General features: G+C 40.6%; 1 protein-coding gene across 6 annotated transcripts in view; it reads left to right on the top strand.

Annotated features, from left to right (window-relative positions):
- The window catches only part of Dnm3 (dynamin 3), a 477,887-nt gene that overhangs the window by 335,211 nt on the left and 125,851 nt on the right, over positions 1 to 16,825 (top strand). For all 6 annotated transcript variants that reach the window (XM_021198990.2, XM_029538405.1, XM_021198992.2 and 3 more), the window contains one exon: positions 7,840 to 7,949. In XM_021198990.2, the coding sequence (XP_021054649.1) occupies positions 7,840 to 7,949 (110 nt within the window). The remainder of the gene's footprint in view (positions 1 to 7,839; positions 7,950 to 16,825) is intronic.

Genomic DNA, 16,825 nt, shown 5'->3' with positions numbered 1-16,825 from the left:
TAGTACTCCATTATGTAAATGTACCACAGTTTCTGTATCCATTCCTCTATTGAGGGACATCTGGGTTCTTTCCAGCTTCTGGCTATTATAAATAAGGTTGCTATGAACATAGTGGAGCATGTGTCCTTATTACCAGTTGGAAGATCTTCTGGGTATATGCCCAGAAGAGGTATGAAGCACCGCTATTCTCAGTAGCTTGAGATATTCCCCATAAGTCTTGTTCAGGCAACCATATTGCTGAGATTTCATGGGCTCACCTTCCCCTGTGTCTAGAAGACTCTCTGACCTTTTTGTTTTCATATCTTTGGGGCCCTTCTTCTTAGTCTCTGAGCCTTGGATGTAGGGGTGCTATTGTAGGTGTACCAACTGGACCTGGGTACCTACAACCACTTATTTTCTGTATTTTAGTTGTGGATCTCTGGATAGCCTTCATCTGCTGCAAAAAAAGAGAAGCTTTTGATGAGGGGGGAGAGCTATACTTAATCTGCGAACATAAAGATAAATATTTAGAATGCCTTTAGAAGAGACTGACTTAAGAAAATGGCACTAGTACATTCTCACCTAGGATTTGTCAGGGAACTGGCATTTTTAAAGAGCAGAGCCCTTGGGTCTTTTCGTTTTTGCATTTTTATCAAGTGTATTTGGATTGTCATGTGCAGAAGTCATAAGACTTGTGTGAATCACACTAGGTATATTGATCTAGGTTGGTAAAACTTCATGTAATAAATTATATATGCCTAAAATACTGTGACACCACTGAAAAATCAATCTTTGAAGCACCACCAATAAGTGTGAATATCGCACACCTGGCTGAATGCATTTTAATATCGTGGTATAAGTAGATGACCCACATTGAAACTTTATTTGTGATGGATCCCCAAGAATCAAGTGTTCGTTAAACAGCAGCTGAACAAGCATTGATGCGGCACCTGCTGAGCACGGACACACAGTCAGTCCTGACCTGCTGAGCACAGACACACAGTCAGTCCTGGCCTGCTGAGCACAGACACACACAGTCAGTCCTGACCTGCTGAGCACAGACACACAGTAAGTCCTGGCCCTCAAGGGGCTTCAATATACCCAAAGAGACAATAAGAACACCCAAAATATTGATAGTCTAGACAGTCCATGACAGCTGTGGGAAATGTGAGCACTAAAGAGAAAAGCCTAGAGTGTTCTATAATCAGAATTGTCTTTCTGGGGGAGGTGGAACTTGGCAGGCTCTTCAGTGCCTCAAGTACCCGTTTCCTTTCAGGAAAGGAGGCATCACTAGCAAATCAAAGCAATGCAAACATGAACAAGGAAATAAACACACCCTGTCAACTTAACCTCTGCATAGATTTAGTGGTCACAAGCCATGCCAGCCAGGCATGTGTGCTTAGTCTGGATTACTTACCTCATGGGATTGAGAAGCGTACGGTTGATTAGGGAGGCAAGCTTCTGGGTGTGTCTGTGAGGGAGTTTTCAGAGAGGGTTTACTAAGGGGAAGCAGGGAGGCCCACCCTGGATATAGCCTTGGACATCAAAATGAAATGAAGGCAGGAGGAGGAGGAGATCCAGTAGCAGCAGGCTTTCTGGCTGTCACGCTATGAACTGTCGCACTGTGAACTGCTCCCTACCATAATGTGCCAGCACCTCTGAAACAATGGACCCACATAAGACTTCTCTTTGAATTCTTTTTGGTCAGGTGTTTTGTCAAAGCAAAAAGAAGCTAAAACCACACCTTACACCAGTTTTAGAAATGGATTTTTATTTAATTCTTAAATATATGTAACTCAAAAATTAAGCCCTTGCCTTTGTTAACCAACATTTTAAAATCAATATGATGCTATTGTATATATATATATATATGTGTGTGTGTGTGTGTGTGTGTAGATAGATAGATAGATAGACGGATAGATAGATAGATAGATAGATAGATAGATAGATAGATAGACAGTCAGACAGACAGACAGACAGACAGACAGACAGACAGACAGACAGACAGATAGATAGATAGATAGATAGATAGATAGATAGATAGATAGATAGATATGAAGTGCCGTGTTCAGTGCTTTGCTAGGCACTGGATAGGAATGAGAAAGAGATCAGTCTCCAGTCAACCTCCAGGAAGAGTTTTGTTGCCTTATGAGTAAGAAAATCAAATTAAGACCATTCAAATAGTTTCCAAGTTATAAAACTGGGTTTGTATAAATGACTAAGTAAATGTACACTTCCTCATACTCTGCATGATAAGAACGATTCTTCCTCATACCCAATCCTCTGCTCATACCCACTATATCCCCTTCTAGCAACCAGCTAAATAGTGCTTTGCTAGCTGGGGGCCACAACTGGGCACTTGGCAAGCCCACTGATTCCATGTTCAGGAACCACACAGAACAGGTATCACCGTATAATTGCCACCTCTCTTCATTGTAGTTCCCCTGGTACTACCATCCTTCACTTACTTGCATCTTGGGCCACTCTCTCTCTTAAGAGGTACCCTCCTTTGGGCCTCTCCTATTTTTCCAAGAGCTTTTACCCAGTTACTGGGCTAGAACACTAGGTCTCCTGTCCTTCCTTACTCTTTGAACAAATCATCTCTCTTCTCCTGGATACCTCATACAAATGCTAGTGACCCTCCTATGTTAAGAAAAGACAGCAAAGTGCTGTTTAACTATGAAAAAAAATGATGCCACCAATGTGACAACAGTCCCAGAAACTTTTAAAAACATGCAAGAAACTCCTTTAAGAGTTAACATTAAAATAAATCTCTAAAATTTTATATAGGCTTCCACTTCAAAATGTCTGCCCAAAATGTCATTTAAATGATTACATTTTAAGTCCCTTTTATAGAAAAAGTATTCTTCACTTCATTTTTTCTTTGTACAGGAAGCCCATTTGAATATCTCATATATGAATGGAATAAGCAATACCTTTTGTAGCCATTAAAACAGGAGAGAAGAGGAGGTGACATGCAGCTATAAGCTAGTGAAACTTCACAGAGTAGGACTTGATGTGAACTGTAAATACCATGACTATGGTAGAAAGGAATTGAAAGGCTAACTTAGACTGTGTAGTCTTGGTGAAGATGGATTTGGTCACGATGGAATTTGCCGTTGTTTGTGGTCATTAACACAGGATCTTGCTGTGTCTTCCCAGTTTTTGTGGAATTCACAGTGTAGAGCTGATTACTTTCAAATTCTCACAAATACTCCAAACTCTGCTTCCCAATGGTGGGATTACAGATTGCACAGCTAAAAAAGAAAATGTCTTAAAGAAAGGGACACAATCTATTGATAAATTAGGATGGGGCCAAATTCTGGGTGTTTAACAATGTCACATTAGTTTAGTGGATATTCCTCTATAAATAAAGGAAATCTATTGAAAACAAAATGCTTCTGAGATGCCAGAGACGTGGGACAGCATGGAAATGGTCAAATAGAAACAGAATGTTTCAAGTTGTGTGATGAAGGAGATGAGAGAAGAGAGCACACCAGAAAGGCACCAAGCTTCATAAAGAGTATGCTGCGTGGCAGAAACAAGCAAGTCAGAAAGGGAGACTGCCTGAGCTGATGGGAGTCAGGAAGGAGAGCTTGAGGGCATGGGGGTCAGTGACTTAGAGACTTCATATGAGCCACATATCATTTGTGTTCGTCTACCAGTCATCTTCAAAAGAAAAGAAGCAGGAGAAATTATGTTTAGTAATAATACTCTGACATATTCATTTCAACTTAATATAAAGATATTGATGAAATTGTAAAATTTTCATTCGTTAAAAGTACTAACACATCAAAATGATCATCCATCATGACCAAGTAGGCTTCATCCCAGGGATGCAGGGATGGTTTAATATAAGGAAATCCATCAACATAATCCACTACATAAACAAACCCAAAGACAAAAACCACATGATCATCTCGTTAGATGCTGAGAAAGAATTTGACAAAATACAACACCCCTTCATGATAAAAGTCTTGGAAAGATTGGGAATTCAAGGCCCCTACCTAAACATAATAAAAGCAATCTACAGCAGACCAGTAGCCAACATCAAAGTCAATGGAGGGAAACTCAAAGCAATCCCACTAAAATCAGGGACTAGACAAGGCTGCCCACTTTCTCCCTACCTATTCAATATAGTACTTGAAGTCCTAGCCAGAGCAATCCGACAACAAAAGGAGATCAAGGGGATACAAATTGATAAGGAAGAAGTCAAAATATCATTATTTGCAGATGATAGGATGGTATACATAAGTGACCCTAAAAAGTCCACCAGAGAACTCCTAAACTTGATAAACAGCTTCAGTGCAGTAGCTGGATATAAAATTAACTCAAACAAATCAGTGGCCTTCCTCTACATGAAGGACAAACAGGATGAGAAAGAAATCAGGGAAACAACACCCTTCACAATAGTCACAAATAATATAAACTACCTTGGTGTGACTCTAACTAAGGAAGTGAAAGATCTGCATGATAAGAACTTCAAATCCCTAAAGAAAGAAACTGAAGATCTCAGAAGATGGAAAGATCTCCCATGCTCATGGATTGGCAGGATTAACATAGTCAAAATGGCCATCCTGTAAAGAGCAGTCTACAGATTCAATGCAATCCCCATCAAAATTCCAACCCAATTCTTCACAGTGTTAGAAAGGGCGATTTGCAAATTCATCTGGAATAGTAAAAAACCTAGGATAGCAAGAACCATTATGAACAATAAAAGAACCTCTGGTGGAATCACCATGCCTGACCTTAAGCTGTACTATAGAGCAATTGTGATAAAAACTGCATGGTACTGATACAGCAACAGACATGTAGATCAATGGAATAGAATTGAAGATCCAGAAATGAATCCACACTCCTATGGTCACTTGATTTTTGACAAGGGAGCTAAAAGTACCCAAAGAGTTGAAGAGGGAGGCAACCCTGTAGGTGGAACAACAATATGAACTAACCAGTACCTCTGAGCTCGTGTCTCCAGCTGCATATGTAGCAACTGCTTGTGGACGTTGTACATCGTGGTGCGCACTAGGCTCCGCACCACGATGTACAACGTCCACAAACTTTCGGGATAGCATTTGAAATATAAATAAAGAAAACATCTAATAAAAAATTTTTAAATAATAAAAATTTTCCTTAAAAAAAAAAAGTACTAATGAGATTGTTGATTAAAATTACTACCGGTGGGCTGGAGACATGGCTCATTAGCAAAGAGCACTAGCTGCTCTTCCAGAGGACCCAGGTTTAGTTCCCAGCACCGGCAGGGTAGCTTATAACAGTTTATGTCTGTAGTTCCAGGGGATCTGATGGTCTTAGCTAGCCTCCATAGTGTGCATGTGATAGACAGACAGACATGAAGCCACAACACCCATACACACACAAAAAATTAAAATAAGTGTGCACATATGTAATTATTACTCTTATTACATTATACCAAATCTTTGGAATTGGACGTCTTCCTTGCATTTACACATATCCCAATTTAAATAGCTACATTTCAAGTGTTTTCATGGCTGCCTGTTGGTGGTAGCTATCACACTGGATAGTGGGTTATTAGAATTGACGGGTTGCATACCAAGTTTCTTAATTAAGATGGTGCTAAGTGTCACTACATTTTAGAAATTGTAGTTCTATGTATCTCTCCCTCCCCTAGCCTTTTGTGTAAGCTATTTGAGACTGAAGGTTTTTGCTGTTTTTGTCTTTGAACCACAGCCCTCAAGCCACCAAGATTTTTTCAGACATACTCATGACATATTGTTTCATTACTTGGTGTTGCTGCTCTGTTTAGTTCTGTTTAACTTACAAGTTAATTACCCAAGCCAGTCAGAAGAAACTGTCCTCTTTGTCAGTCTTAAACCGTGTGATTATGAAATAATCTAATAGCATGTCCTCAAACCCCTTAGATAAATATGCTGTTGAATACTCCTTCTTCAGGAGTGAGGCCTGTACTTTTCTCCCTCCCCTGTCTGCATTTGAATGTTTAAAAGCTGATGTAAATTTGCAGGATTGTCAGTCTTCCCTATATGCTGAAGAATGCAGTACAAAGGCTTCTATAGAACACAAGCCAAGGACATTGTGTTCCATCTTTACAATGAAATGCAGATTTCCTATTAAAAAGGCCAATCCATCATTTCAAAAGGTTGAATAGGATGGTGTATAAAAAAATAAAAAAATAAAAACCCAGCTGCTTAAATTTAGGGCATTGAAAACCATCCAATTTAAAAGAAAAAAAAAATGTTCTCTGGGTCTCAAGCGTTTTCATTTGATTATGTATTGGAGAGGGTTTTATTCAATCTAGTCTGGCCTCTTAGAATTCTGCCCTAAAATTGTTTGACAAATGTTTTAAGGAAGTTGGACTCTGCCCTGATACCTCATTTTCTTGAGTTACATATTTTGCTATTTAGCATATCCATGCATTTATGAATAAATTATTAATTTTACACAGGAAATAGTGGAACGGGCTCACAGTGCTCTGCCCATGCGTGGTTTTTCTCCTAGGTCTCCTCTGCTCCCACTGAGTTCCTTTTATGTTTTTTTCAATGCTTTGAAGGCTTTGTTTGCCCAGGTCGGCCATTTTGTTTTCCAGCCAGCTTCATCCAACTTTTGCAGCCTTTCTCTTTTCAAGGTCTTATTTTGGTGGTCAAGTCCAGAGTCTTTTTTTTTTTTGGGGGGGGGGTTGGGTGTGGGGAGGGGGAGTGCTACTCCGAGGTACTCTGCTCATTTTTTTAGGCATGGAAAATGGCAAGACTAGTGCTATCCCCTGCAATCCAACACCGCACACACAGTGTGCTCCTGAGCCGAGAGCTCTCAAGCAGCTCATATGCTATAGGAGCAGCCAAAGCCCGGGCAAACATGGGTGTGTGGGGCACGGTTCCCATAGGCACCAATAGATGTGTGTTAGAATTAGAACTATGAGTACATGCTCCACTGCGCCGAGGTCTAGTCCTTCCTCATACAGAGGACTACTGTTTAACAAGTGCCATGCTAAGGTAGCCTGCTAATAGGTTTTTACTGGGCTTCCTGATCTGAGTAGTTACCTCTTGCCTGTTATATAGGTTGATCAGCATTTATTCATTGTCCCTGGGCCAGCCCTCAAAAGTGTTTCTAGTAACTAGTAACTCTTTGGCATTTGGTATGTTTTACCAATGTGGTTTGGTTACACTCACAAACCTTACCTTTCCAATATCCATATTCTTTATAATGACTTGTCTGTTTTAAAGGAGAAGTTATATTAATTAATATCAATATAATCCCAACAGGTTTTTTTTTTTTTCCAGTGAGCCAAAGAGCTCACTGGAGCTTTCAAGAGCTGTGTAGAAAGATCCTTTTGTGGACCTATACTTTATCTTAGACCCAAATGAAGGGAAGGTTTTCTGTGCTTTATCTCAGTTTATGGGGTATTTCATACCAGGGTCCTTGTGCTTCCACACTCCCCTGCCAATGCTGGCTATCAAAACTGCTTAGGCTGCAAATAAAACGTGAAATGAAATCCATCTGGCATTTCTCATTGAATTAGGACCAGAACATTTTTGTTAAATATTAACAGATGGCTAAATTCTTAATATCAAACTAACATTTCAAAACATCTAAGGGGACCCACATGAGGGGGCAAGGAGAGAGGAGCATGTGTTTTCTCCATCTGAGCCTCTCCGGTACACTCCCCTCCCCCACCCCATGTGTTGAGAGTCCCTGGACTCTCCTGTCTTAGATAACTTGTATTCCTCGGGAACTGGTGTACAAGTAGTGTTTGACAGTATTGAGGTAAAGTAATCAAGTGTTATTAAGTGATAGCTGGTTCAGATGGTGTGTTGCCATTGGTGTGATGTTCTGTTAACATCCCCTCCTTTCACCTCTGCATCACAGGAGAAAGAAAAGAAATACATGCTTCCCCTGGACAACCTGAAGGTCCGGGACGTGGAGAAGGGCTTCATGTCCAGCAAGCATGTCTTCGCACTCTTCAACACAGAGCAAAGGTAAGGCAGTGCAGCAGCTTTTATGTTAAGAGTTTTCCTCTCGCATTTTTTTTCCAAATCAGGATTTCAGGTACTACAGACTAGCCTGGAATTCATTCTAGAGCCAAAACTAGCCTTGAACTCTTAATCTGCCTGCCTCTACCTCCCCGAGTGTTGGGATTACAGGACAAGTGCCACTGAACTGGCTTTCCTTAGACTGTGTTTTGTAATTTTAACATCCACCATGGGTTATGGCAGAAAGATCGTCAAATCCTGGTTTATTTCCTGGTTTCCCAGCAGACACTAAAATCTTGCCAAATCTTTTCTTAAGACTACATTTTACCACCTTTGGTCCTCCATATCAGGGTTTACACTTTACAAACTTACAAATCCTCACTTTTGGGGGTGGGGTTGGGAGGAAATGAACCAATCCCACAGAAGGTTAAAACGATGGAAGGCTGTGGGTGACCATTTTGTAAGTTAGGAAGCAGTGTCTCCAAGTTCTTTTGACTTTCTTAAGATCACACAGTGCAGACAGACCTGGCCCCAGAGGTGGAGGCTGCATAGGGACTTTGACCCGCTCCCCATTCCTTGTGTATTCCTCATGACACTTTTCTAATCTCTCCCATCATTGCTGCTGGAGAAGAACATCAGGACTTAAGTGCCTACCACTGATTATCACCAGAAGCTGTAGTTGCTCACTAAAACTAATCAGTGGAATTGAACAAATGATACATGGAATTGTACTAAAGTCAGACAAAAATAATGAAGGGGGTGTCTTTATTTTTCTTCAATTGGAAATGTTACAGGGGAAAAAAAAATCTAATTTGTGTAAACTAAGGAGAAGTGAGTCATCAGGTGGCAGGTCTAATTTTAACCCAGGTTCCCAGGCTACATCGGATCTTGATTTAGCAATGAATGAAGAAGTTACTTGATTAGGTTCAGTGAGGAGCCCAGGGTCAATCAGACAGTTAATGAAAACAGCAAAAGACTTCTTCCTACATTCCCAGTCAGTTGCTCAGAGTGACTCAGAATACAAAAATACTTGGAAAAACCACAAGAACAAGCCATTTAAAGAATCAAGGGGAAAGAAAATTAAATACCACTCTACAATGAAATATTGAAATGGAATTTCCCCCACTGTGGAGGACATGGTGTTATTTGAAAGTCCATTGTGCAGAAGAAAACAAAGCAAAGCAAAGCAGACAACCCCCACTGAAAATGATAACGAATAAAAGAGGCTTGTCAGAGCAGTCACGGTCCTCTGGAGCCAAGCTCAGTACTCTTCAGGGCTCTTCTTGGGTCCTGAAGAATCTGAAGATGCCAAGGGTGTGCTCTGTGGGAATTCTGTCATACCGGAAGTCCAATAAAATGGTACCGCTCCGCCCACCGGGAAGGTTCAGTTGTTATTAAAGGGCTTCGAACAGGAAAAAATAGAACTGTGGGCTTTAGAAAGTACAAGAGTCACCAAAGTAAGAATATTCTAGGTTTTAGAAAATCTAGATCTTCTGTCTTCTGGAATCCTTGAATTCTAAAAAGATCGTGAATTCTGTTACTTCTGCAGAGACCTCTGCCAGAACACAGACACCCCCAAACACTATATTTGCCATCGGCTTTTGCTTTTAAATCTTAAGCCTTTTTGAATGGTTTTTGTGCTGTCTGAGTCTGCCAGGACAGTGTCAATCATAAGCAGGTATTCTCATTCTGTTTCTGATTTCAAAGAGAATTATTTGAAAAGGTTTTTGAAAAACACTTGATATCCTTTAAGGAACAGAACAGTCTTTGTGTTCCTCGGTACAGGGGATTCAGTGTGTGCTTTCAAATCAAGACAAATGGATCAATTTTATCAATACCTTCATCTAGAAGACTATTTGATCCACCCCCCCACCCCACCCCTAGTCTGCTTGTGTGGTGAAACACGATGTTAGGTTTTCTAATGGTGAGCCATCCTTGATCTTCTACAGTCAAGGTAAAGCACATGTACCATGCATTCTTGCCTTAAAATGGCCAGTGTTTTATTGAAGCTTTTGCAATTATGTTCACAAGGAAGACTGAGCAAGAAATATTCTTTGTGTTCCACCTTTGGTATCTTTGGGCATCAAGGTTCTTCTTAGTCTCATACAATCATATGCCATTAAACCCTAATTGTTCTTTGTAACAATTTTGTTTAAAACTGGGATTAACCTGTAGGTGGATGTTTGATGGAAGTCATTGCTAAAGTCATCTGGATTTTACATAATCAGGATTTTAGACTGGAAGGTGGATTTTTAAAATATTTTTTATTAAGTCTTAAAGAATTTCATATAAGTGTTTGGTGTAATTTGATCATATCCCCCCCTTATTACCTCCCCCAACTCCTCCCAGATCCATCCCCTACCTCTCCACTTCCTACCAACACTGTATACTTTTTTTTTTTTTTTTAAATAACCCACCAAGTTTAATTTGGTCTGTCCCTATTCAAATGGGTATGAGACTATCCTCTGGAGCATAATCAACCTTCCAGAGGTCACACTTATAAAAACACCTGGCTGTTCTTCCCCCAGAAGCCATGAACTGTTAGTAGCTCCTCAGCTGGGATGGGGGCTAGGGGGCCACCAACACCAAAGGTTGTTTTTGTCAAGTTAACTCTGGCTTAATCTATTTAACTATTATACACTGTAGAGATATTCTATATTTGATATTTTATTTGGGTCAGTTTAGGTAAATTACACCTTTTCTAGCAAATTCTCCAATCCATTTATTTTTAAAATAAATTACCCCAAGTATCTTATTGTTCTCTTATTTTTAATGTGTCTGGTGTATCTGAGATTTGGCATCTTTTATCTCTAATATTAAACCTCACCTCTTTTCACTCCCTGATCACACTTGTCAGAGTTTTGAATTATTTTCAAAGAAACAGCTCTTGGCTTTCTTATTCTTCATTGCGTATATTTTTCTACTTCAATAGTCTCCTTTTTATTTCCGGCCATATATCTTCTCGGTGTTTGTGTTGTCAGCCCTCATTTGTATGGGCAGTTCATCAGCTTGTACCCTTATTGTCTTCGGCTGCTTGCCACAAAAATCGGTTATAGTAATTTCGCCAGTCTTCGGTTCTGTTGCTAAGTCTCCTCTATGTTTTCCCTTCCCTTTGAGTTACTCAGAAATGTGTTTTACGTTTTATAACGCATAGAATTTTATTGTTTTGTTGTTGTTTACTTCTAACTTAATTGTGCTGTGGTCAGAGAATGCGGTCTGGCACATTCTGAGTTTTCTTAAGTCTGCCATGCTTGTTTGAGAGCCTGTCTTTACACGTTAGAAGTGGAGGTCTCTGGGTCACGCTTGTTGGTGGCATTATCTGGTCTCTGTTGCTCCTATCTTGTTTTCATCTTGACTAATTCAAACACTCAACACGTACATTAGGCAGCCACTGTGTAGCCTGTCCCTCTAAGCTTTAAAGCACAACTGAATGAAACAGACAGAAAAGCTTGAAGGCAGAGTAATTCCAGAGAGAACGGACCAGGGAGACAGTTAAACAGTTATACACAACTACATTTTGCCCTCTTTGTTGTGAGTGTGAATAGTTTAGCAGGTCTTTCAATTGCCATTTTATGTGTGTTGAGGATAATCCATGCTTATATTCATTAAAACATAGAACTCCTAGGGTGGGTGTGGTGACTCACTGGCTAAGAGTACATACTGCTTTTGAAGCCAGCACCCACATCAGGCTGCTCACAACTGCCTGTAACTCCAGCTCTGGGGGACCTAACACCTTATTCTACCCTCCATGGGCACTGCAGTAATGGGTACATGTTCACACCTAGAGATACGCATATGCCCATTCACATTAAAATAAAAACAATATCTTAACAAACACACTTAGAATGCCTCGTGGTTTTAAGGAATGGCTCTATAATAGTCTTTATTTCTCATAATGGTCTTTTTCTATTAGGCTTTGCTCTGTCTGATGTCAATCTAGTATACCCTCTGGTTAATTCTTTCTCAGTGTGCCTTTCGATTCCTTTCAGTAGCATCTATCTGGATTTCTTTATTTTAAATATAAGAAAAATTGTTAGGGGGAGCCTTAGTGATTTTAGCCTGCTTATATTTTGTAATCATCACTGAGTTATTCGAATTTAATTTGCATGTCATTTTTAGTCTTCCCTGGGTCTTGCGATATAGCACCCCTCACTTCCTGACCCCTTGGTTTACTTTTCCCAGTTTGGTAGTTGTACGCTGTGTTTATTCTCGTTTGCATTTTAAATCCTCTGACAGCCTATTCATCTTAAAGTTGTAAGTTAGCCTTTTTTGTCCTCTTTCTAAAATAACCCGAGACATTTTGATCCCAATACCCCTCTTCTGAGGTCCACATTGTTGGTGCCAGGATTTGAATTCTGCCTTGATTTCCCCACTACTTTAGTCAGCAGAATACACCACAAATGTAAAAGTGACAAGTGCCTACTGGCACGATTACCAAGCTACGTCTTCCCCTTTCTTCTTGCATTAAACCTGCATTTTGTTCTGGTTTCCTTGTTCTCCATGTGGAATGACAACCCGAAGAAATCCTGTCTGTAGCTGCTACTTGGTGAAAATCCTCAGGGTAGTATTTATTAAAATACTTTATTTTTGACCTCAGTTTTTTGAGCAGGACTTTCACCTGATAGTAAACTACAAACTGATCGTCGTTCTACCAGATAGAAATAAACAGAGTCAAGTCTATCCGTTGGGTTGAAGGGCCTCCTCCTCCAGATTCTGTTTCACTCCAGCTCTGGACAGCTGGCTGCCAGTCCATTGGTTGTCCCACTTTAAAGCCAATCTGTATTTTCTTACCAGTTCATGTAAAGTTCTCTTTTTATCTTTGGTATTCTGAAATTTAATTAGAATTTGTCTACTTGGGTGTATATTGTTTTGTGTTTCCTCTTTGGGATCTACGGTTCTTCTTAATTCTGAGAGCTCATAGCTCTCTAGAAATCTGAGATTTCATATTCTTCTGTCTCTTTTCTTCCCCTACTTGTTTCTCTTTATAAATCCCATCCAGATACATGCTAGAGGATTTTGTCCCCCCCCCCCCATGTATTGAAGCCTCCCTTCATGGGCTGCATAGCCCTCTGTGTCTTGTCATAGTTCACTTTTTGGATCCACATTCCAGTTTAATTGACTCGTCTTTGCTCAGGCTACAGTAACTTGCCACTCATCTTTCTTTGGTAGGGGACTAATTTGTTTCAATTTATCCTTTGCCTAAGGATGTGGTCTTTGGAGGGTCCTGGTTCTCACATACGTTCCAAGATCCTGTTTCCCATCCTTTTGAGGACACTGACCACCAAACCTTTGGCTTTCTAAAATGGATGTCATCCAATGGCAAAGCAGAAAAAGAGATGTTTTCCTTTTTGTAGGGTGATATTTTCATTGTCATGAGATTATAGAAACACAAAGCTATTTTCCTGACTTCCACTAGGGTTAAGGGCTGTAGTGACATGGAAGGCCAGTCTGAACTTGAGGCTACACACAGACCATTAAGAAAGGTGACTGGTCCCTCATCCTCTCATTTCCTACATTTCTATTCTGTTATCCTTTGCAGAGTGACCTTTAAGCAATTCTTCACTGTCAGGTGGGTGTGTCTGTATTGGTACTCTAAATGAAATAGAGTCTGTGACTATGTTTTGATGACATTTGCATAGAAAATTGAGTGTTCTATAGATCCACTTCCCACTCTTAAGTTTCAAAAAAACAAAAAAACAAAAAACAAAAAAACAAAACAGAAAAAAAATGTAGTCTCATTAAGAGACCATATAGTACATGAAACCAATGGACTGCAGTGTTTCTGGTCACATTTAAATGACAGTGTGTACTCCATTCTAGCGCTTACGGGGCAGTGCTGATACACACAGGACGGACTCACGATCAACACCATCAGCATCGCAGCCATGGCTCACACCCTGAAGGGGTATAGAGGAGACAGAAAAAGACTGTCCTAAAGAGGAAGTAGCATATAGGTTGAAGCGATTGATGGAAATGCCAACTAATCCACTGCCCACCTCTTCTGGATAGGAAGAAGCTAAACTCAGAGGAAAGGGAAGCACATATGACCAGACATAAACATTCCTCCGTTGTCTCTGAGGAATTTGTGACTGACATGGGCCTACCTTGTAGGCATCTGGTATTTGATGCTCCAAATAAAGCAGAAGCTGTGTATTTATTGAAGTCATCTTCACAGATAACTCTTATTGGCCACCGCTCAGTCATCTCCCCCCACTTGTGATGAAGCTGTGCTGACAAGTTTGCTTTCTTCTGAAGCAAGGCCTCACAGCAAGGAGGGCGTTCTTTGTCTTTTGTCTTTAGATGGATAATTTAGCTAATCTGGAGAAAGGTCTTCTAAGTGCCTCTCTTGTTTTCTATTCTTTTATCCCTGTCTTCCACAACAGCAGATCCACAGAAGGCTCAGGGTTAAGAGTCCCCTTGGTATGTCAAAGTTGGCAACAGAGTAGGTGTGATAAAATATCGTGACTTCCTAGAGTTCCCTGGGGCTTTAGGGATAAGCTTGCTTGTCCTCTTTTCCTCCTCATTAGGTTTAAGACCTAACACCCACATTAAGATGCTCTGTGATAAGGGAACAATACCCCAAGTCCAATATCTCCTTGCTGCTTCTGACACTATCGTTTAAATGTTGACCGTGGGGGAATGAACTGGAATTCCATCAATGCCTTAACCAGACTTGTCCATGAAGGAAAACAGTGAAAAGTTTTTATCTTCTGGTATGAGCTCTGCAGTTTGCACTCGGGTCTTACACATTTTCATGGAATGCTTTTAGTCTCAGTTTTAAAGCTGCTCTGTGTGGAGCTGACCCACCACCTTCCTGCTACAGAGTTCCTGAAAATAAACGCCTTAGCCCTTGCTGTTTGTGTTGTGGTGTGATGGCTAGGAGCGCACTCTCTCGCTCTTTCAGCTTTCCACTATAAAGTGTGAAACTGTTTCTCTGTGGTCCCACACCATCAGGTGTGTGGGAATTGATACCTTTAACATCCCTCTTTAAAAAGCCTCCGGTGTCCTAGTGAATTAATATGATCTTTATGAGTCTGCCGAGCAGATTTTAGAGCCATTCTGAACAGGGCTCCAGTGCTAGGCGTTTTATAAATGGAAGGGTTTGTTTCTGGTCGCAGCGACTTCAGTGCTGAGGAGAGCAAAATTCACACCCAGGCTGTTTTAATCTACCTAAGCTGCAGGTAAGAACATGTAGTTCCCAGCCATGCTGTGGCTCTTTCAAGCATGGCATCTCAAATACCTGGGGTCTAGACCCACCTGGTGCCCCACAGGACTTTGCTCTCTCACTTACTGCCCCGCCATCCATTACAAGTTAAATCTGAGTAAGAGAATTCCTGAACTTGATTGTGGCATGCTCCAAACCGTGCATTGGAATGTCCCCCCGGGTTTTATTCCATTTGATTTTGCTAGGAATGCCATGCTTCCTCTCAGGGGGAAGTGCGTCTGCATAATGGCCTCACTGTGCTGGTCTTTGCCTTCCCCAGACAGGCCTTCAGCTTGAAGGTCATGCTAAGGCCCATTTGGTCCCAGGTATGTCAGCTTTGGTAGCCAGATGAGATCCATTTCTGTCTAAGGGGTTGGTAGGGCAGCCACAGGGTATTTTCTGAACACTCCTTGGGGTTGTCAAACTTCGTTTTCTTTTAAAAGAAGGCATTCTTTCTTTGACACTGCTTTGTAGCTTGAGTTCAGGATATGGTTTGTTAATAACACCAAGTATTTCCATTCAGCCCCCGCCCCCACTTTTCCTATAGAAAGTGATTTTTTAGGGTGTCTCGCTGTTCCACCTTGTCCCCGACTCATTGCTCACACTCAATAAATGTCAAAGAATGTTGTCCTGTGGTTAACCGCATGCTCCTTAGGTGTTCTGAAAAGAATAGGCCTTTCTTCTCATTGTTGGATAGTATATTTTTCCACTTGTTAGTTGAAAATGAAGTCAGGGTCAGGTTTACCCCATTTTATACCTTCATGGCTGTTTCTATATTAAACATGCTTCATGCTTAAGTTGCTTGTGAAAATACTAAATTAAACAAATATGCTGGGCCAAAAAAAAAAAAAAATGATACCCAATGCCAGCCCTAAAGGCTGGATCCACATGGGTGTGGTTGAATGTCTATCCAAAAGGAATCAGGGACTCTTCTTCAAGTCAGGAGGGCAAAAGCTCATGGTTACTGGAATCTCCGGAGGTCAACACATATTCCTCTGGATTAGGAAGTAAACTGTTACACAGGAATCCCATGCGGTTATGCTTGTGTAAGGAGCATCAATAAGACACCTGGTGAGATATTTTTTTATTCCACTGTTCTTGATACAGTGCTTAAGGCATTGCTCTCGGCTTCCCAGAGTGGTGTGCATGGTTTGTGCACAGATTCAAGGTTCCTGAGTCAGATGAAGATTCATTCTGTAGCCAGCCCAGAACCCAACTCTGCGAAATGAGACGATAATGTTATCACCACTATACTTTTCCCACAAGGGTGGGTAGGTGGGCCATCCTTACAGCAGGGCTGTTTGTAATCCTCTCTACCTATGAATGTCTGCAGGAGGAAATGGTAAATTAGTTTGAGAGTAGAAACTCTTAATAACCCTCAATGTTATACAGAATATATGGGTTATAAAGATTCATATAGTTCCTTGTACTCCTTCTCTAACTTCATGGTTTTTCTCAAGCTCAGAATACACACACACATGCACACACACACAAAATGTTTAAGTAGCTTGTAAAAATGCTAAATTAAACAAATATGCTAGTCAAAGAATGATACCCATACATACATTAGAATCATGATAGATAGATATAGATATAGATATAGATACAGATATAGATATGCATGTGTGTGTACTATTTTGTAACTGACTTCACTTCTAGGCTACTCTCTATTGAAAGG

This window comes from Mus pahari, chromosome 5, assembly GCF_900095145.1.
Source record: "Mus pahari chromosome 5, PAHARI_EIJ_v1.1, whole genome shotgun sequence".
NCBI classification, from domain to species: Eukaryota; Metazoa; Chordata; class Mammalia; order Rodentia; family Muridae; genus Mus; species Mus pahari.
The sequence above is the reverse complement of the archived record's forward strand: the minus strand, read 5'-3'. Positions and strand labels throughout refer to the sequence as shown.